This window comes from Dermochelys coriacea, chromosome 1, assembly GCF_009764565.3.
Source record: "Dermochelys coriacea isolate rDerCor1 chromosome 1, rDerCor1.pri.v4, whole genome shotgun sequence".
NCBI classification, from domain to species: Eukaryota; Metazoa; Chordata; order Testudines; family Dermochelyidae; genus Dermochelys; species Dermochelys coriacea.
In genome coordinates this window covers 310,534,803-310,556,568 of record NC_050068.2, presented here as the reverse complement: position 1 = coordinate 310,556,568, position 21,766 = coordinate 310,534,803, and the positions used below count along the sequence as shown (strand labels likewise).

The 21,766-nt window shown below is 38.4% G+C and overlaps 1 protein-coding gene across 26 annotated transcripts in view; it reads left to right on the top strand.

The window, feature by feature from the left end:
- CADPS2 (calcium dependent secretion activator 2) overlaps positions 1 to 21,766 on the top strand; it is a 592,957-nt gene that overhangs the window by 447,433 nt on the left and 123,758 nt on the right. For 18 of the 26 annotated variants that reach the window (XM_038405304.2, XM_038405363.2, XM_043495775.1 and 15 more), the window contains 4 exons: positions 6,446 to 6,547; positions 14,525 to 14,588; positions 16,851 to 16,974; positions 20,158 to 20,178. In XM_038405304.2, the coding sequence (XP_038261232.1) occupies positions 6,446 to 6,547; positions 14,525 to 14,588; positions 16,851 to 16,974; positions 20,158 to 20,178 (311 nt within the window). The remainder of the gene's footprint in view (positions 1 to 6,445; positions 6,548 to 14,524; positions 14,589 to 16,850; positions 16,975 to 20,157; positions 20,179 to 21,766) is intronic. The other 8 variants (XM_038405345.2, XM_038405323.2, XM_038405244.2 and 5 more) reach the window with 1 other exon arrangement.

Below are 21,766 nucleotides of genomic sequence, written 5' to 3'. Positions count from 1 at the left end.
ATATAACTAGTTAAAAAATGTCAGTGCCATTTTGTTTTAATCTCATTTTAACTTTGAAGCAAATGAAGAAAAAGATTTGGAAGAGTAAAACAAGCATGTGTTTTGAAATCTATTGTTTTTCTGTATTTTTAAGATAGAACTATCTTGGGGCCAGGTGGAATAGCCCTTACTCTTGTGGGTGAGCAGTTACTTACAGGAGTAACAGAAACTGCACCTGAAAGTAAATGTTCACTAGTGTAAATCAGGTTATGCCTACCCTGCATTTAAACTCCTGCAGCTGTCCAGTGCCAGCTGACTTAGGTTTGCGGGGCTTGGGCTACATTGCTATTTAATTGCAGTGTAGACATTAGGGTTTGGGCTGCAGCCTCCCACCTCGCAGGGTCCTATAGCCTGGGCTCCAGTCTGATCCCGAATGTCTACACCACAACTACACAGCCCCTTAGCCCGAGCCCCGCAAGCCTGAGTCAGGTGGCATGGGCCAGCTGCCGGTGTCTAATTGCAGTCTAGACATACCTTAAGCGGCTCACTATCTGGCCCTCATTTGTATCTTTCTGGGAGAATAACAGCTTTATATGCTATTCTGCCACAGTAATATTTAAGTGAAGCAAGAAAACCATGTTTCAAAGTTGGGGCTATTTTCGAAGAGCACATTTTGGAGATCTCAGTCATACCTTATTGTCTATTGTACATATTTTCTGACATCTTTTTGTGCTCTCCCTATTCTTCTTGCAGCACACTCAGTTCTGTCGAAACACTCACTGCAAATACATTGGCAATTCTAAAAAAATTTAGGTATTGTCGGTGTAGTTCTGTGTGACAACAAACTCAGTGAAGTGACAGTTCCTTTGTATGTAGTGATTCTAATCTTAGTGCAGGCTGACAGATGTGACATTCTCCTGGTTCACCTTTCTCACTTGTCATTATCTGTACCCCTGGCTCTTTCCTGTCACATATGTAACATGCCTCAGTGAGGTTTAATATGACAGAACTATTTACTTTATCACTCCAGAGCACAATCTCTCTTGACAATGAAATCAGACAGTGAAATTTACTCAAATTTGAGCACGTTCCATCTGTCAGGGGACTGAGGCAAAGTGTCAGGGCATCCATCAAAAGAGAGAAGATAAGTTATTTGCTCTTTCACTTCACATTTATATGATAGTATATTGATGTACATAGCTACACATACCTTCACCGTATCAGATTTTTATTGCTGTCTTTGAAATAATTTAAAGAGTTCAGGCATGTTTTCCTCCTTGACCTGACAGGTCACAAATATAAATGATTATGAGGGTAGGGAGTTGTTGCTTACAGCACATTATGTCATGACCAGGTAACAATCTATCACTTCTAGATTTAATGTTGGTTGAGAAAGTTAAGATCTGAGTTTCGCCAGTTGATCTTTCATTACTTTCTTTGGTGGTTAGTTAATATAATTAATAAATTAAAGTACTGACATGTCTTTTTAAACATGCTGCACAGAGAAAAGTCATGAGTTTTATATGGCAGATGTATAATATTGGCAATGTTTACTTCATGTTTCTGTAACTCTTCTGTATTACCTTTCGTGCAATATTTTTAATGATATACATTTTAAGATCCTGATTCCGTAAAACATTCTTATTCAGGACAAGACTTGAGCATATGCCTAAATTTGCTCTTAAAGCATATGATTGTATAGGATTGGACTTAAACATTTACTTAAATATGTTCCAGAATGAAGACCAGTATTTCTTGGGCCACATCACAATCTTCTTGTTCATTAGAATTTATTGAGAAACTAAGTACATCAGATAACAATTTGACATTATAGTAATTGAATGTATGTTTCTCTCTTTATTTGTTGTTTTTCTGACGTACTGTCTTTTGATGTTCAAAAGCTGAATATAGACTATTTAAATAGTAGATAAAATTTTATTCACAAATCATGTGTAGTCTGTTTCCTTGATAATTGCCAATCTCTTTAAATTTGTATTGTTTTAGAGCATATTGTTGCAAACCTTACTCCTGTGAGCCGTCATGCATAGTTCTATTAACATCAAGCTCATTGACTCAGTGGGGATACATATGACTCAGAAGTAGTAACATATTAAGTATTGGGCCTTTAATTTTTACCTTTTGTGTGTGATTTGGTTAAAAAATAAAAACAACTTCCTTAGCATGAAAGCCTTACTGAGGAGTTTAGATCAGAGATAATTTTTCAACATTTATTTACAGCTTGTTTAGAAATACTATTCCAGTATTTTGATATATATGTCTGTCTGCATATAAAAATACATTGGAATGGATGCAACATTTTTAAAACTGAGATATACTTTATAGAAAACAAAGTATTGAGATATTTACAGTCTGAGAAAAATAGGAAATAATTATGAATATGATTTGTTAAAAAATAAATTAGAACCCAACATGCCACATTTGCAGAGGTAGCTGTGCACAGAAAATCCATTCCTTTCTCGGTATGCTGTGGACTGACCATTTGAATTCATGGCCTAACTTCTTTTCATTAACAGTAACAAGCCACAAGTATGCTGGAGCTTAAATTAATTGCCAGTATTCTAAATGTCATCAGTTCTAATCATCTTGTTAATTCAATGCCCAGTATTATTTTAATTGTATCAGTTTTCCTTTTGACACTTTTTCATGAAGTAAATATAATATTTTATAAACATGCAGGCCTGCTCATTATAAAACATAATGGTGTCTACTGTCAGTGAGAGATGTAGAAAAATGATTATGCAGGTAAAGTTTTTTTTAATTGCTATGTACTTGCATTTAATATTCACTATAGCTAATGCATTAATTATATTTCTATAAAAGGAAGGTACATTATAATTTGTGTGTACACACACTCACACAGAATATAACCGCTTTTTCAGTTTGATCATTTCTATGTAGTTAGGATCTCTCGTATATTCAAACTATGTCTCCAATCACTTATTTGGTCTTTGCATTTTTGAAGTGATGTTATTAGATAGCTGAGTTGCAAACTTAGGTGATTATAGAAAAGGAGTACTTGTGGCACCTTAGAGACTAACAAATTTATTAGAGCATAAGCTTTCGTGAGCTACAGTACACATCGCAGTGCCGCTGATTTGAAGGTATACATTGTCACCAAATGTGAAATAGTTATGGGTCAGGACAAAGTCACAAAGTTCTGCCACCAGGTTAGCCGTGACAGTATCGGGGATACTGTTCCTGACGGCTTGTAGTCCATCTTTGTGTGGAATGTTGGTGTAGAGGGCTTCTACATCCATAGTGGCTAGGATGGTGTTTTTAGGAAGATCACCAATGGACTGTAGTTTCCTCAGGAAATCGGTGGTGTCTCGAAGATAGCTGGGAGTGCTGGTAACGAAGGGCCTGAGGAGGGAGTCTACATAGCCAGACATTCCTGCTGTCAGGGTGCCAATGCCTGAGATGATGGGGCGTCCAGGATTTCCAGGTTTATGGATCTTGGGTAGCAGATAGAATACCCCAGGTCGGGGCACAGACCAGTCCTTGCTTACAGACAGCCCCCCAATCTGAAGCAAATACTCACCAGCAACCACACACCACACAACAGAACCACTAACCCAGGAACCTATCCTTGCAACAAAGCCCGTTGCCAACTCTGTCCACATATCTATTCAGGGGATACCATCATAGGGCCTAATCACATCAGCCACACTATCAGAGGCTCGTTCACCTGCGCATCTACCAATGTGATATATGCCATCATGTGCCAGCAGTGCCCCTCTGCCATGTACATTGGCCAAACTGGACAGTCTCTACGTAAAAGAATGAATGGACACAAATCAGACGTCAAGAATTATAACATTCAAAAGCCAGTTGGAGAACACTTCAATCTCTCTGGTCACTCGATCACAGACCTAAGAGTGGCTATCCTTCAACAAAAAAGCTTCAAAAACAGACTCCAACGAGAGACTGCTGAATTGGAATTAATTTGCAAACTGGATACAATTAACTTAGGCTTGAATAGAGACTGGGAATGGATGAGTCATTACACAAAGTAAAACTATTTCCCCATGGTATTTCTCCCCCCCCCACCCCACCCCCCACTGTTCCTCTGATATTCTTGTTAACTGCTGGAATTAGCCTACCTGCTTGTCACCATGGAAGGTTTTCCTCCTTTCCCCCCTTACTGTTGGTGATGGCTTATCTTAAGTGATCACTCTCCTTACAATGTGTATGATAAACCCATTGTTTCATGTTCTCTGTGTGTGTGTATATAAATCTCTCCTCTGTTTTTTCCACCAAATGCATCCGATGAAGTGAGCTGTAGCTCACGAAAGCTTATGCTCTAATAAATTTGTTAGTCTCTAAGGTGCCACAAGTACTCCTTTTCTTTTTGCGAATACAGACTAACACGGCTGCTACTCTGAAACCTGAAATTAGGTGATTATATATCCTTAGTTCCATTATGTGACTGAATCAAAAAGGATTTATATTAAAGTGTATGTAAATAGCTGGGAAAACGTACACAGAAAATTGTACTGGAAAGATCAGACATTTTGGGTTCTGGACAAGACATCTAAGGTGAGATTCACCTTGGTGTGAGTACAAGACCCTCTGAATCACTCAAGTTTCATAGACAGGATTTCATGGGAGAGGAGGTACTGATTGAAAGATTACACCTGTGGCTCTGTGGAGCCTTGCATGCTGGAAAGGGGATCTCTTTGGAGGGTCATAGAAGGGTGACTAGCTGGTATACAATAAAAATGAGAATAGGGTGGGGTGAGGATTGTTTGTTTTGGGGTTTTCCACCTTTCTAACAACTGGTTTGAAACCAATCATGAAATATTTCAAATAGAAGAGAGAATTTGTCACAAAGTCATTAGCATATGAAAACATGTAATTATAATGGAAGTTCTGATATAACCTTGCCTACAGCAAGAGCTATTAGGGACTCACTAAAAAGAAAAGCTAGTAGAGACCAAAAATGCAAGGATATTCCATAGTATTTTTGTTTATTAGAAATTTTCTTGAGAATGTTGATCCCTGTATAAATTTGTTCACACCCAGGTTAAGTCTCTTAAGGAATCCAGTAATAATTATGCTTCCTCTGGTTCAAATATGAATGCTCTTTTCTTAAGGTGTGTATTCCTTCAACAATTCATAATAGACAAAATTTACCATTGTGCAGAAAGCCAGCATAAGGTCTATACATTGCTTAAATTCCACTTAAGCCCTCATGTGGGTGTACAAGGAGCTTAAACAGTGCATAGACCTTGTACTGGCTCTCTGTACAGAGATGAATTTCACCCAGGCTATCAGCTATCAAAGCAAGACCTTTAGAGATGCAGTTGAACTAATGGTTTATTTTTATATCAGGTATTTGCCTGTATTTAAGAAGGGGTTGTGTTACTTGGTAGGGGTTTTTAAATAAATGTATTAGAGTGATATTATTTTAACATAGCTTCCCCTTTTGCAAGTGCAAATTTGCACTTGTGGTTTAGCACCCACAAAATGGAATTACGGGTACCAGTCAGAGCCTCTGCACTTTGAAGTACTTGTTTTTCACCTGTAAAAAGGACTCAAGACCTTCAAATATCCAGATTTGCACTGGCAGTTTAGTTGCAGGTGCAGATTTTGCAGGTGTAAATTGCACTCACAGAAAGGGCACTTTTTAAAGGTTAATTATTAATTACTGCAAGTTGAATGAGGAAAAAAATAGACAGTTTGTTTTGAGAAAGGACCTCATTTGTTGCAGTCTCTTTTGCTGTATACCTGATCTTCCTCCAATGTTCTCATGCCTGCTCTGTCTTGTTCACTTGCTGCTGCTTGTCCATGTTGAGGGAGTTTCATTTGGTAGGTCTGACCCTAATTGGTGCTCATGCCCTCAGGAAGCTAGAGATGGGAAACTTTTTCATGGTGAGATGCTTTTCTGCATTGTCAGCAACACAATGCCTCAGGGTGGGTACCTCCAAGGACCAGAGATTTGGAATTTAGAAGACTGGGCCTCAGTTTCGTGCAGGAATGCTCAGTTGAGTGCAAGGACAGGACCTACCTGGGAAATAGATCAGAAAGACTGCCTGTGCTACCTTCTATTGGGTAAGCATGGGTGTTATTGGGAGGGGTCTCTATGATAGGGAAGCTGGAATGAAAGACTACAGGGAAATGGGAGCCGGATAGATAATTAAGAATTTGAATTTCTAAGCTCTAGTCTAATTGATTTCTCAATATAAGTTTCAGCCTAGTTCCGTAACTATATACATACATTCCTTTGAAATAAACCCAGTAATAATGGAAAGGGGGCAAAGGGCCAGGGAGAACTCTGGGTGTACGAATGGGGTAAATGACAATGCGTACATTCAAGAATGTGGTTCAAACAAAACCCACTGTTAATCGATTAAAACATACCAAGACAGATTTAGTTTCTGTGATTATGATTAATATGTGGAAGAAAATGTTGAACAAAAGATTAAATAACTATATCATATTACAGGCCTGATGGAATTGGAACAGTCTCAGTTGAAGAGAAAGAAAGGTTTGAGGAGACTAAAAACCGACTTTCTTCCCTTTTAGAAAACCAGATAAGCCACTTCAGGTGAGTGTATAATTCTTTCGGTGCATATGAAGCTTCACTCAAAATGGTTTTGACATGGTGGTGTTCATTGTTGTGACTATGAATAAGACATAGTAAAGATAAAAGTTGTTACTTGAGGAAAAATTCAAATCATAGTAAATATAACATAATACATTTATATTGGATGTCTTTCAAAAAGATATTGTTTAATTTAATCACACATTATTGGCTTATAGCGTTCACTTATATAGCAGAGGAGACTAATTCCTTCCAATGTGGGAATCACTGGGTGAAATTCTATGGCTTCTGACCTCCTGCATAACAGACTAAATGACCATAGCAGTGCTTTTGGCCTTAAAACCTCTGACTATAATCTAGCTCATGATTAGCTGAAAATCTTCAAATGAAAGCGAGTGAGTAAGCCGTACTGAAGTATAGAACAGTGTTAATCAGTATGAGCCATATGCAAACTGAGTGTCCTGATTGATTGCAGCTGAGTTAAGTTAAAATTATTTTTTTAACCTTTGAGCTAATCAGATCCCATATGCAAATATCTATTTCCTGACTGGACCCATCAGAGGTAAATATTTTTCTGGGTATCTAATCTGTCTTTACTAAACTTTATATTTTTATGCATTTCCCCCCATATCAGGCAAAGTCTCTGCTCCCTAATCCTCAATGAAGAGTTTGTCCATGCTGAGTTTCAAATTTTAGCCGCTTTTGTTGTTGCTCAGTTCAAAAACTTGATTTAGAATTAAATCACAAAGGAAAGAGTATTTCTTCTTCAAGTGATCATCTACAAGGATTCCAATCTTGATCCACATGCACCCCATGCACACAAAATCAAATTATTTTGGCCGGCAGTGTCCACTGAAGCTGCATCTGAGCCCTAGATGTCCTTGTGCCCCTGCCAGAACCTAGGGCATAAAGGGTAGACCAAACCCTTAGTTCCTTTTTAGCATTCATGGAAGCAAAACAGAATCCCTGAAGTATCCCACCAGCTTCTCTGCACACTGTGCTAGCTAGTGTTAGTTATTTGTTAGTCTTGGTGCCTGTTGGCAACACACACATGCACAAAAGAAAGAAAGAAAATTTATATTTTTAGTCAGGTTCTGGATTTAGGCTAAAACACTCCCTGTACAGGCGTTCTAGCAGAATGTCAGAAGAGAAATCTCTGGGGTTTAAAACCTGCCCCTCATGTGAAGCTTCAATGCCACTTAATGATGGGTACTCCAGGTGCCCATTTTGTTTAGGAGAGGGACATGTTCCTGAGTGATGTACCATATGTTACCCCTCCTTTGGGTGGACTTAGAAAGCCAGAGAAGCCTGCCTGAAATTGTTCCTCCTGTAGTGCCCTATGCAAACTCCTCAGACACCAAAAGGAAGGACACAGCTGACCCTCACTCCTCAGGTTGGTCCCTCTCCATGGGTGCCCTGGTGAAACCAAGTTCCACCCCTGAACTCCCAGGCTCTGTAGACCAACAGTCATCACCCATCATTCCAGCTTCAATTACCTCTGAGGAGGTAGGAAGGAGCACTGCTCCAGAATTGAACCAAGGCAGAAGACTCATAAGTCTTACTTATCTCAGGCTCAACAGCCAAGGGGCAGCCAAGAACCTCTGGCACCAACTGTTAAGAGAGCACTGGTGGTACCCACTGAAACTGTGTATCATGTTTCTCTTGGTATTGAGCCTTCAGTATCTGGCATTTCTGCACAAGCAATCTCAGAAAAGTGTTCCTCAGTGCCCAGCACATCAATAACTAGTGTGTTGATACCCAGGGCATATACAGTACTGAGTGATTTATTTGTGAGCCTGGTACTGGACTCTCCTCTTCTATGAGGTTGGGGGTGGTGATAACTAAGTGACCAGCTATTGAGTTTGTCAGTTGAGCAAGTAAAGGTGGAATCTCCAATATTGACTTCATCCTCTATCAGCTGAGGGAACACAGCAGAGCCAGGGCACCTGGGACAGGACAGCCCCTCTCTTGGAAGAGGTATATTTTTAATCCCCTTTTGGGCATAGTAGGAACTCCTCTCCTACACACCCATCTTCCTCTCCTCATGTAGCACAATAGAACTCAGGAAGAGACTACTCTAAGGAGGGATCTGTAAGGGACAGCAGGAAATAACCTACGGTTCCCCCATGTGTCTGCCATATTCATATGAGACCTGGCCCTACTGGACATCCTGTGGACTGCAGCCATATTCAGTCATCATCGGCTCCTTCTAGGCTTAGATTCCCCTCCCCCAAAAGGCAATATAGACCAACAGAGCCAGGTCAGCTAGTGCAGCCTCAGATCCTGAAAAGATAGGAAGAGGGAGACGATGAGGATCAGCATCTACAAGGGGAAGAATAATTTGTCCCTGCTGCAATCTCCTCATTCTCTCACGACAAGGCAGCAAATCTCTCAATGTCTTCAAGACAACTTCATCAAGTATATGGCAGACATTCTAGATATACCTCTGGAAGTGGTACAGGAAAAACTTCCCAAACTCCTGCACATCTTGCATTTTTCTATGCCTATAAATGAGGCACTGTTGAAACCTGTGAAAGACTTTTGGTGTATATGAGCATCCATTTTGGCCACATTGAAATGAGCTGACAGAGATATCAAATCCCTTCCAAGGGATTTGACTATTTTTATTCCCACACAGTTCCAGGGTCTTCTGGTAGCTGCATTCCAAGAGACGTTGATGCAACAGAGTCCTTCCAATTCTATATCTAGGGAGAGGAAACCCAAAGAAACTGGACATGTTTGGATGCAAAATCTGTTTATTTGCCAGTCTCCAGATGCATGTGGCTAATTTCCAAGTTCTTCTGACAAATGCAATTATATGAATTGGTACAACCTGTCTCATTTAGTGGGCATGCTATCTCAAGAGCATGAACTGGAGATAAACACCATCATATCCAAGGGACAGCTTATTGCCCACATGTCCTGACAGGGCCAACGCAGCAGCACATACTATGACTACATCAGTGACTGTGAGAAGATCTTTTTGGATCCAGTCTTCAGAGATTCCTAGGTTGAACAACTGAAGAATTGCCCTTTGAGAGCAACAAGCCTTTTAATTCAAAGGCAAATGAGGCCATCCATTCTTTAAAGGACACTAGGGCAGATCTGTGTTCTCTGGGCCTCTGTGTTCCCACCCCAAGAAGGAAGCAAATAAGACCACCGGCCTCCTTTGGGTATAATTCTTCTGCCCACTGTTATCACCAGCTCCAATCCAAGCTCTGACCTCAGAGCTGCTGAGAAGGAAGCAAAGATTCCACTGATGATGAACCTCTACCTCTTCTTCTGCTGTCTCAGAATCTGGGTCTTACATCAAGCAGCCGGTATGATTCCAATGTCAAGATTCTGACAGTAATGCTCAAATATCTCTTCCTTTCTACCTCCCCTTGCCCTTCTTTTGCAGCTTCCTCTTTTAGTTTAATTAATTTTGGACTCAGAACTTCTTAGACCAGTAGGTCCTGGAAATTGTAAACAAAAGCTACTCTATCCAATTCTTTTTACTCCTTACCCAACCCTTTTCAGGGACTCTTCTCACAACATAATGCCTTTTACAATTTGAAGCAGTAGAGGAACTGCCCTTAGAGTTCAGAGACAGGGATATTTATTTTCATTACTTTTCATCCCAAAGAAGAAAGGGATTTGGTGTTCCATTCTTGCTCTTCAGCATTTCAACAAATTCATCTGCCATTTTAAATTTAGGATAGTGATGCTAGCCTCCATAATTCCCTTATTAGAATCTGAAGATTGGATCATAGGTATCTTGCAGGTCGAGAGCTATTTCCACATATCCATTCATTTGGCCCACAGGAAATAGCTTAGATTCCTAGTAGGAACCAGTGCAAGGTCCTGCCATTTGGTCTTTCCACAACACTGAGGTTATTCACCAAGTACTTGGCAGTCATGGCAGCTCATCTAAGCAGACAAGGAATTCATCCCTCAGTAATTATCTGATCTGAGTAATCTTAAATTCTTAACATTGCTGGACTTTAAAAATCATGGTCTTGATAAAGACAGTGTATTTATGGCTTATTACAACAATCTGTAATCCTACATCCTATGATTGCAGAAGTGTTAACAGGCCAGTTCACTTTGAATAGTCTCTTAGAATATGTGTTAACTATTTACACTAAACAATCTGTTCCACCTTGTATTTAGCTGTGACATCTGGGCTTGTTGTCACTGCAGGCTAAATCGCACTGCTGCGATTGATGCAGCAGCGTAGATTTAGCAGGTGTGGTGAAGACTCAATAAGGTGATGGGAGAGTACTCTGCCATCGACTTCAGTATTCCACCTCAATGAGAGGCGGAAGCTATGACGATGGGATAGCATCTTAACTAGCATAACTGAGATTGACTTACCTCGTTAGTATAGACAAGTCCTCTGAGTACCTTTCCTAGACCTGAAGAAGAGCTCTGTGTAGCTCGAAAGCTCGTCTCTCTCACCAACAGAATTTGGTCCAATAAAAGATATTACCTCACCCATCTTGTCTGATCTGAGTAAGATCACCTGAATGAGTGATGAATTTCTTTGAAATAACCTTAAAGCTCTTTGTTACTCTGAGCATCAAATTTAACATCAAAGGGCCCTGTCTTTTTACGTTGACAGGACAAACTCATTCAGGAACATACCCAGAGTATGTCTACACCAGAGACCTTACAGCGGCAGAGCAGTACGGATGCAGCTGCACTGCTGTGAGATATCTCGTGTTGCCACTCTATGCCAATAGGAGAGAGCTCTCCCACTGACATAATTAAACTACCTCCAATGAGCAGCAGTAGCTACGTCAGCGGGAGAAACTCTCCTGCTTACATAGTGCTGTGCACACTGCCACTTATGCTGGTGAAATTTACGTTGCTCAGAGGTGTATCTTTTCATGTCACAAGACTGTTTGTAGCATTTTTAGAGAGGGTTATAGGTCAGGAAAGGCCATGTCTACACTAGCACTTGTCGGTAAAACTTCTGTTGCTCTCCCGTCAGGATAACGTGGCTACACAAGCTGTACCGACACAGCTGTGCTGCTGTTCGCTCATAAGCATAGACATAGCCTAAGAGATTATCTATGTAGGTCTCCAACTGTGTAAGGAAATGTTATGAGTGAGCCAGGTTAGATACACCTAGACACATTAGAGCTTGTTCCACTGCTGCCTATTTGAAGAATGTCCATGTTCCTGAAACCTACAGAGCAGCTACAAGGAACTTGTTCTGCACACTGACAAGCCACTATTCTCTGATAGGTTTCAGAGTAGCAGCCGTGTTAGTCTGTATTCGCAAAAAGAAAAGGAGCACTTGTGGCACCTTAGAGACTAACAAATTTATTTGAGCATAAGCTTCCGTGAGCTACAGCTCACTTCATCGGAGCATTTGGTGGAAAATACAGAGGGGAGATTTATATACACACACAGAGAACATGAAACAATGGGCTTTATCATACACACTGTAAGGAGAGTGATCACTTAAGATGAGCCATCAGCAGCAGCAGGGGGGGGAAAGGAGGAAAACCTTGCATGGTGACAAGCAAGGTGGACCATTTCCAGCAGTTAACAAGAACATCTGAGGAACAGTGGGGGGTGGGGTGAGGGGGAGAAATAACATGGGGAAATCGTTTTACTTTGTGTAATGACTCATCCATTCCCAGTCTCTTTTCAAGCCTAAGCTAATTGTATCCAGTTTGCAAATTAATTCCAATTCAGCAGTCTCTCGTTGGAGTTTGTTTTTGAAGTTTTTTTGTTGAAGGATAGCCACCCTCAGGTCTGTAATCGAGTGACCAGAGAGATTGAAGTGTTCTTCAACTATTTCCCCTCTGTATTTTCCACCAAATGCGTCCGATGAAGTGAGCTGTAGCTCACGAAAGCTTATGCTCAAATAAATTTGTTAGTCTCTAAGGTGCCACAAGTACTCCTTTTCTTTATTCTCTGATAGAGGGTTTCTTACCAGATGCCTGCTTTGGAAGGGCTGTCCTGCAAGAAATTTAAGTAGGACTCCCACTACTCATCCCCAAGCAAACAGACAATTATTTATTAGTCACTAAGAGTGGAATCCAAGTGGGCAAGCACTCAAAGAAGAAAAACAGTTACGAACCCTACAGTAACTTTGGTTCTTTGACATACATTGTCCGCATGGATTCCACAACCCACCCTTCTTCTTCTCTACAATAGAGTTCTACTTCTCTGGGATTGGAGATTGGCAAAGGAAATGAGGGATGGTTGGGCCTGCTCTGCCCTTTATGCCCACAGGTGGAGGAACAAGAGGACATCTAGGGATCAAATGCAGCCCCAAGAACACTGTTGGCCAACATAATCTGATCTCATTTACATGGGGTGCAAGCCTACCAAGAGTGGAATCCATGTGGAGAACATATCTCAAAGAACCACAGTTACTGTAAGTAACCATTCTTCTTTTTTCATTATCCCATAATTTAAAAATAGCTGAAATATATCTTTTCAAACTCTCCTAAAAAGTTCACCTTTTGGCAAAGCATGGAAAAATGTAGCTGATTAAGTGAGTATTTTGGAAAAGTATGACTGCATGAAAAATGGGTGGTTGTAATGGAAACTGTTTTGTAGCCTTAATTCTCGTGACTACTACAATACACAACTGTAATTATTAAATAGAGCTCTCTATAGTTAGATCATTTTCAGCATTGACTCAGGACTACATGCATTTTAGCAGTGTTACATTTTTACATATCATATGAAGGAAGCAACACTTTAGAATGTACCCAGTGGGATCTCTTGATTTGAAATGCTAAATGTAATCCAGGGATCAATAACATGTACTCATATACTATGTCATCTACAGGTTAACAGGAGTAAACAATAGAAGAGACAATACATGGATTATGCAAATACTCTGAATAGGTTTAATAAGGAGGAGGCAAATACAACAGCCAAATGTGTATTTTATTTAAAGGTGGATTAAGGCTAAGGATTAAATCTGTTTTGCTAATTTGTTAATACCCCCAAGAGTTGCTAGCACAACAATAAGAAATGAGCAGAATGAAGAAGATAGTGTACTGGCACTAAGTCTGCTGAAAAGATTTGTCTGACCTCATTTTCAAGGCTTTATTATAGGTTGGCCAAAGTGATTACTAAAATTCATTGGTCTGAATCCTTTTATTACTGGTAAAATGATGTTAAAAAATAAAACAACCATTCTCATTAAACAATAGTAATAATATTAAAAGAAATGTAGTTTCATGCAAATAATCTCAACAAAGTAGAAAATCCCTTTTTTGATTGGGGATATCCCAGCAAAATACAGGTTTCATAGATGGATTAGGAGAGGGTATGATGTTCTACAGACTTGAAGGAGTGGCAGAGGTTTTTTTTAATCAGTTGAACTTATGGAATCTTTTTTTTTTAAATTAGTTAAGCGCCGAAAGCGTTGTGGTGCTGTATGAGACATAAGAGGTTTGTGTCCTGGGGATCTTCCAATTAAAGCCAATATAAAATGAATTCATATGTAATATAGTTATAACAAAAGAGGAAATATTAGAGGAAATTTGTACCCGTTTTAGCATTAATATTTTAAAAAGTGTAGATATCAGAGATTTTCCTCTGATTGCTAAACTGATATTAAAGCAGGATAGAACAGGTAAAATGCTACTTTACAGTTTCTTACTGCAATGTCTGCTAAAGTCATAAATGAAATCCCCTCTCAACACCATCGACACCTCTGACACCAAACATATTTTTGTAAATACCATTCATAGTTTAATCACCGTCACAGGTGCTTTTTTATCTTTTGGACTTTCAGAATCTTGGAGCTGAGCAAGAGGGGTTCAGATTTCATTTAATGTTATCCTATATATTGGATTAATGAAAAGATTTAAAGGTGTCTTCTGTCAATATACAGTATACATGTACCTTGCATTAATGTAAATTAAGGGAATGATGTATGCACATTACATATAAAATAAAATTCTTAATTTAGAAATTACATTCTTGATAATGCGTCCTGTGTTTTGTTGTTTGTTTTTTAAGATACTGTTTCCCTTTTGGACGTCCTGAAGGAGCTTTAAAAGCCACACTTTCATTACTTGAAAGGGTATGTTTTTTTAATGTTTTAATCCTGTTGGAGTACTTAATCTGTGTGTCTTATTATAAGTGTGCCAGTGAGGACACCTGCACTTCTGTTTAGATACTGTTCTACTTGTTTCATTAATGCACTGCAACATTTTTCAACAATGACAGATAGTAGTCCAGTCTAGAACATATTTACAGGAACTTCCCTGATGTCATTGCAGTGATTCCTATTTCTTTATAAATTGATGGTTATTGAGCACAACCTCTCAAATGAATCCTGGCCATGTGCCACCTGAGGCATATTGCACATATGCTTAACTTAACTTAAAAAAAACCTCCATAAAATTGAAATAAACTCCCAGTAAGAGCAAAATTGAAGTCAATTTAAGAAGAAAAGGCTAAGGGCTAAAGTCAGCCATATTGGCATGGAGAGATGGAAATAAACTCTGGTCCTGCAAATCCCCTGCACTAGGCCATAAGAAGGACAAGCAGTGTTAACAGCATCTATCCTGCCTTGGGAAAGAGAAGCTTTACATTTTAGAAATGACTCAATAGGAGTATATATATTTTATTTATATTTTAAGCTACTAAAAGCCAACATACCTGTAAAGATAGAGTGATGTTGAAGTCACTGGCAAAGCTTCCATTGTCTGTTCATGCCAGAAGAGACAGTAGGCCATGGATGTGGTTTAACTAGGCCACAGTTTTATACACTTATAATATCTGGAAGTACCCTGCAATAAATTGTACAGAGCAGAGGTTGGCTCCCTGCTGATCCAGACATAGTAGCCCCAACCCCCCCACTTCATCAACTTCATTAAAGGGGGTCAAGAAAAGGAGGGGGGTCACTCCCTAGTGGTGAGATGTAGGAGACCCAAAACCTTCATTACTCAGTTCCCATAAGGGATGCTTTCCTGCAAATCTTTTTCCAGTCCATTTCATCCAATAGCTGTATCCCATTTATACCAAGTACCTGCACTGGTCATCCACCACAAGTTTTATGAATTTAAGTTGCGATAGTATAACCTAATCCCCTTACTCTACCCCACCTGTTCCCAGACCAGCAATGGGGAATGCAAAAAAACCCAAGCCATTCCAGCAATGAGGGAAAAATTCCTTCCCAACCTTCTCAGGAAAAGGGGCAACTACCACAATATCCACAGCAGCTCAATACGGAACCTGGGTTCCGTATTGCCAATTTCAAGGGAAATGGGGAGAAAGAAGGGGCTTCCAGCCCAATCTGGGTAAAGAGGGTCTCTACATGGCTGCCTGGGCTATAAATACCCCCACCCCTCTTCTGGTCAGCAGGAAGGGCAATGCAGTGACCTTGTCCTGACATGGCCCCATCTGCTTCCTACTCTTCCTGTCTGTCCCTGTAAACTTCCCCCTTCTTCCCATCTGCTGTCAGAGAACCCTTAAAGGGACAAAAAAGAAAAGGAGTACTTGTGGCATCTTAGAGACTAACAAATTTATTTGAGCATAAGCTTTCATGAGCTACAGCTCATTTCATCGGATGCCTCACAAAAACCCACTCTCATAAAGGATGCAGTGGGTATTCCATCCTCAGCCATTTTATCTTGGTTACTACATTTTAAATGCCTTTAATTTTTTTTTAGAAGTGGCATGCTTTTTTTGAAAGGCTGTGTATGATCTAGCCTTCAAGTGCTCCAAAAATTCAATGAAAGTCTGGTACTTGTGCTGCCTAAAATAGCTAATCCTTTTTCACAAATTAGACCTGCTTAATTTTAATAAGCATATGCAGGAGGAAAACGAGTCCGTAGTGGCAAGTCTTGATGCTGTGCTCTTCCAACATTTTTTTTATTTTTTTCATCTGTCAGTGAGTGCTATGCTCATGAAATTGTTGGATGCATTGCACTGGCAAAGGCTTAGCATAGCACAGATAGGTGCTCCGCAAATTTCGCTCCTCACGTCTCTAGCTGTGTACCTTAATCTAACCTTCAATACTTCTGGTATTCCAGTCTCAGTAGAACAGAAGCTGACAGTCATGCTGAATGGTGCCACACTGTAGGGGTGGTCTTTTCATGTGCATAAATGAGAACAAGAATGAAACCATGAAATTAATGCAACATAAATCAGGGTTTGAACTCAAATCTTCAGAAGCAAATAGCTAGTTTATTAACCAACTGTGCCATCTACTGAAATGCCTCTTTGATTTCTGCATTTATTAGCAAATCTAAAATAGCCACTAGTGTACATTCAGATTTTTCTCTTGGGCTTTAGGTAATGTGTGTAACCAATATGTGTATGTTTGTCTCTGGGATAGGTTTTAATGAAAGATATTGCCACTCCCATACCAGCAGAAGAGGTGAAGAAAGTGGTTAGAAAATGTCTGGAGAAAGCTGCCTTGATCAATTACACGCGACTTACAGAATATGCCAAAATAGAAGGTTAGTACAGTGATCAACTGCCAAAGTGGCTGTAAAAGCCAGCAATGCCTATTAACTGAATATTCTGTGAGCAGCCTTTTCCCTTTCCTGAACAAATCTGTACCACAGCAAGGGGAAATGTCTCATTAAAATCTCAGCTGGTGAACTATAGAGCTTTTTCCTATTCATTGCTTTAATATGCCTCCTGGGCCCCTGCTTGAATGCAAGATCCAGACTTCATGTTTAAGTTATCCTTTGTTCTTATTTGATTTTCTTTAAGCCTAAAAGTGTGTTCATGGCTTCTTTTTAATTTCTCTTCGTATTCCTAATAATTAAATTATTGGCAGTACGTTCTTGCCATATCAGCAATAACAGTTCCCTGAAACTTGGAAACCAAGGTGATAGAGGCCTTATAAATACCATAGCCAAGCAGGCAAATAGATAGCAGAGTAATTTTGTTTGTTGTTGTGATGTCTTGTCTTATTGTCAGTCAGAGATGGAAAACTTACTGGTTTTAATATAGTGAGATGTAACAGTAAATTGTTGAAATATCATTTATCTTTAGATTATTTATAAAATGCAGTAATAGAAGTAAGTATTATTTCTCTTGATGATATGCACTTTTTCTTTATTTACAATTTGTGTACATTTGGGGTAATGAGATTCCTCAGAATTGTTGCTAGTCATGGAGTAGTTTATGATGTGCAATGTTATTGTTCAACATAAAGCTTGTATTACAATAAGTTATAACACTGGGAAAATTTTATGAAGCCATAAATGCAGTAAAATTATTTTCAGAAAGCGTAAGATAACAGTGTACCAGTCATCAATTGTATACTGGTACAGAGTTAACTTTAGGATTAGGAAAAAGGTATGAAGGTCATTTTTAAAAAACATAGACAGTAGATGACTTAGTTCGGCAGAAGAAAGACCATGATATATGCTTAAGAGTTACATGTTATTACTAAACATTAAAATCTGTTTTAGTATATTTTTAATAACATTCTGGAATTAAATACAGTAATGATAGCAAAACCCAGTGAAATGAAAGGAGACCAATGTTTGTAAAAATATTATAATTATTTTTTTTGATTAATTCTAGCTCTGGTCAAACTCCCTGACAAACATGAGTTAACCAATCTCATGAGTGATTAACCAAAAAAAAAGGGGAAAAAAGCAATCTCATCACTATAGCAACCAATATTATATAACAGCAGTAACAATGTGAAGCGACCTTAGTAACCATCATCATTATCATCATTAATTATGATATCACGTTGTGTTAAAGTAAGAAGGATGAATATTAGGTTTTTTTTTTAAATGAGAGAGCCAAGATACCTCTTCTCCCTTAGCTTTGATAGTATGCATACTCATAATGAGGACTTCTGCTGTTCAATAATCTTGAGCTTTTAGCAGAACTGTAAGAATAGCTATAAAAATTAAAAAAATAAATTAGACATCACTAAAGCCTGTGAAAGACTTAGAAACTTACTGATTTTAAGCTGGATATAGAAACAGTTTATTTACAATAAAAAAAAAACCAGCATTGCACATATGTTCTGAATTTTATTCTGCAAAAGTGTGGGAATGCAGTTCTCCTAAGGACCACATTCTGCACGTTAAACCACGCATATAGTTCCCACTGAAGTAAACAGGAATTCCATGTGAGCAAAAATTTGGCCCACTATATATTTTGACTAAAGTGAATTTATTTGTGGTTTACTAAGCCACTGCCCTGTCTGATGCATAATTAGCTTGCTGTAAGTGCAAGGAATATAATGGAAAGCCCCAGCTACAGAAATCCATTTTTTAAATTTTCTTTTTTATATATATATATATATATATATATATATACACACAAATACATAACATCAAGAAGAAATTGTTTTAAAGAAAAAGAGAGAGTATACATATCCTAACTCCTTATAGGCACCGAAACCTCATATGACAAATACCTTGTCCAATAGCTTGAGTTGTGTCTCTTTAGGTTGGTATCAGAGTAGCAGCCGTGTTTTTTTCCACCAAATGCATCCGATGAAGTGAGCTGTAGCTCACGAAAGCTTATGCTCTAATAAATTTGTTAGTCTCTAAGGTGCCACAAGTACTCCTTTTCTTTTTAGGTTGGTAGCAATCCTGGTCTGTCTCCATGTACTGAAATGGAGTTCTGGCTCCCCATAATAATTAGTATAACTATTTTTATTACTTGCTTACTCCTTGCATGGGACAGTGGGAAGCATCTAAGCATTACGTAACCTGTACAGCATTCATGATAAGGAATTGTAACTATCACTTTGGTATTGGAACTGTTGCCTGATCAATTAATATTTTCACAGTCAAGAACCAGCTTCAGTTAGTCAAACATCAGCCTACTCCATGTGCTCTAGTCGTTATATTGGCTATGTATAAATCAATAACAATGAAGTACAGAATAAAGCTACAAAGATGGTTATCATAACAATAGTAACATACAGTATTCTTATTCTGTGTTTTAGTGTTTTTTTTCTCACCAATTTCCCAAGCACAATATGGGATGGATATGCAGGCTCAGTCATTGGGCATAAACCAGAAAGAGAACCATTCCTAAAATATAGTCAGATGGGAGTAGCAAATCAACAAGGACTACATAGACACACACATGCATTACACGCTCTATGGGAAAAGTTAGGTGATGTGTGAAAACTCAAATAGGACAATCTGGGATTAAGAAATATCCTGTAATATTTTACTTGAAAATGTATTATACATTTAAATACATGCTGAAAATAGAAAATACCATTATCAACAAAATTTCAACATGAGTTCAGCTTATTTTAATCCTCTTTCATTTCCCCTTTTTTCTACCTCCTTTCCCCACATATCTCTTCATTACCAAAGAAGGAAGTCTGTTCAGAATATCATTATTAATGTTATCTATTTTTGGAAGAATAGCATGTGATTAATTTTTTTGAATTGCTTAATGATACTGAATTTTAAAGAGAATTTTTCAGTGCCTGCTTTTTTTTCTTAAACTGATTTATGGTTGTCAGATTTTTATCTGAAGAGCAACAAGTGTAGTTTTCTGTATGCATACAGAAAAGTCAGTCAAAAATTTTAAATAGACGAGCACTGAAATGCCTGATTTGATATTTGTTCTGCTTTGATGGGGTTAAATTAAGCGCTATATTTTTCTCTGATGGTGTCTTAATTTTTTTTCTTACACTTTAGCAACAGCAGAGAAGGATCCAGGTGATTACTATTTGTGTGTATGCATGATCATACCATTGCTTTCAGTGTATATTTAAGTTAATTTAATTTATTAGTTTATTTAAACAATCCCAGCATTTTGACCAGAACACAATAAAATATTACAGTTAAAGTTGTGCTTGTAATATGGTCCATACATTGTTTGCCTGTAGTGAAACATACATGTGATGTGTATTATTTATTACCAATCTAGATAATTGTAAAATTATGTAATTTCTGGAGTTTGACATAGTTTTGAGGATTATATTTTCATCACATTCTTCAAACAGAACATTTTGTTTAATTTGAAAAATATACACCGAGGAATTCATTAACAGCTTCTTTGGGTGTTTTTAATTGACTGAATTTAAAGGGAAAAAAAGGGACATTTTCAAATTATTTGAGACCCAGGTTTTCTGAGTATAAGCTTTTGTGAACCATAATGGGCTAAATTCTGAATTTGGCCCTCTGTTTTTACTCAGGGTTTACCCCGTTGGAATTAATAGAAGATGTTCTGAGTAAGGACCTTAATGTTTGGCATCATGTAAATGGAATGGTTTCCAATAAAACTTTAAGAAATAGGGGGAAAGATTAGTGGTGAAAAATTGTTTATATGGAAAATATTCTCTTACAATGTTTGCAGTTGAAACATGACAATATCTTTCTAATGTATGAGAATCAGAAAGTCAAACTTATTAAAAACTACAGTGAAATTGACTAGCTTATTTTCATTGGTCCACGTGAACTCTCTAGATACTGGTGTTTTCTGCAATGTCCATTACCACCGCAATGGGTGCTCTATGGAGTCTTCTGCTTTCCGCTTTGCCCAGTTTGTTTGTTGGGCATATGCACGCGCACATACACTGCATGCCCTAAAAATGGTCAGATTGTATTAGTTTAATCTCCTTTCAAAGCTAGTTCCACACTCAAATGCTCTCAGTAAAATGGCTAAGATGCCTTATTTCTGTCTCACATTTCATTCGGATATTTGTAAACTGCACTGTTACGGAGGAGAGCAGCTGTCTTGAGAGGCCAAGGATGAAGATGTGGTTGCTGATGTACCTGGGTCCTGACCTATTGATGACTTTTAAGATCAGGACCAGGAACTTGAACTAGCAACAGAAATCTTGTTCAGTCACTCTCCTGTTGGGAAGTGGGGAAAGGCCATGATTATTACCTAGATAAAGTGGTGGAATAAAAATGTTTGTTAAATCTTCAGTGTTCACGCCTAATTTAAAAATGAGGCTCAGTGCACGTCTGGCTAGGAGAATGGTGCTGCCAACTCTTGCAATTTTATCATGAATCTTGTCTATTCTGCATTTTTTTTAAAGATACAGCTCCTAGAATTATGCAGTTTTATTCTAATCCCAGTTTGTATTTAAAAAAAAAAATAAAATTTCTAGTGCTCACGGCTACAGAGAAAGGCTTGAGAATACAAACTATAAAGGCTCAAAACCACCAGAAGGGAAATAAAGAGAACCCAAAATGTGTATTTTTAAAAAAATCAAAAATGGTAAGCTAAACTCATGATTTTGGGGGGCCTCGCTCATGTTTTTTTGAATATTTAGGGTTGGCAATATTGGGTGTGGGT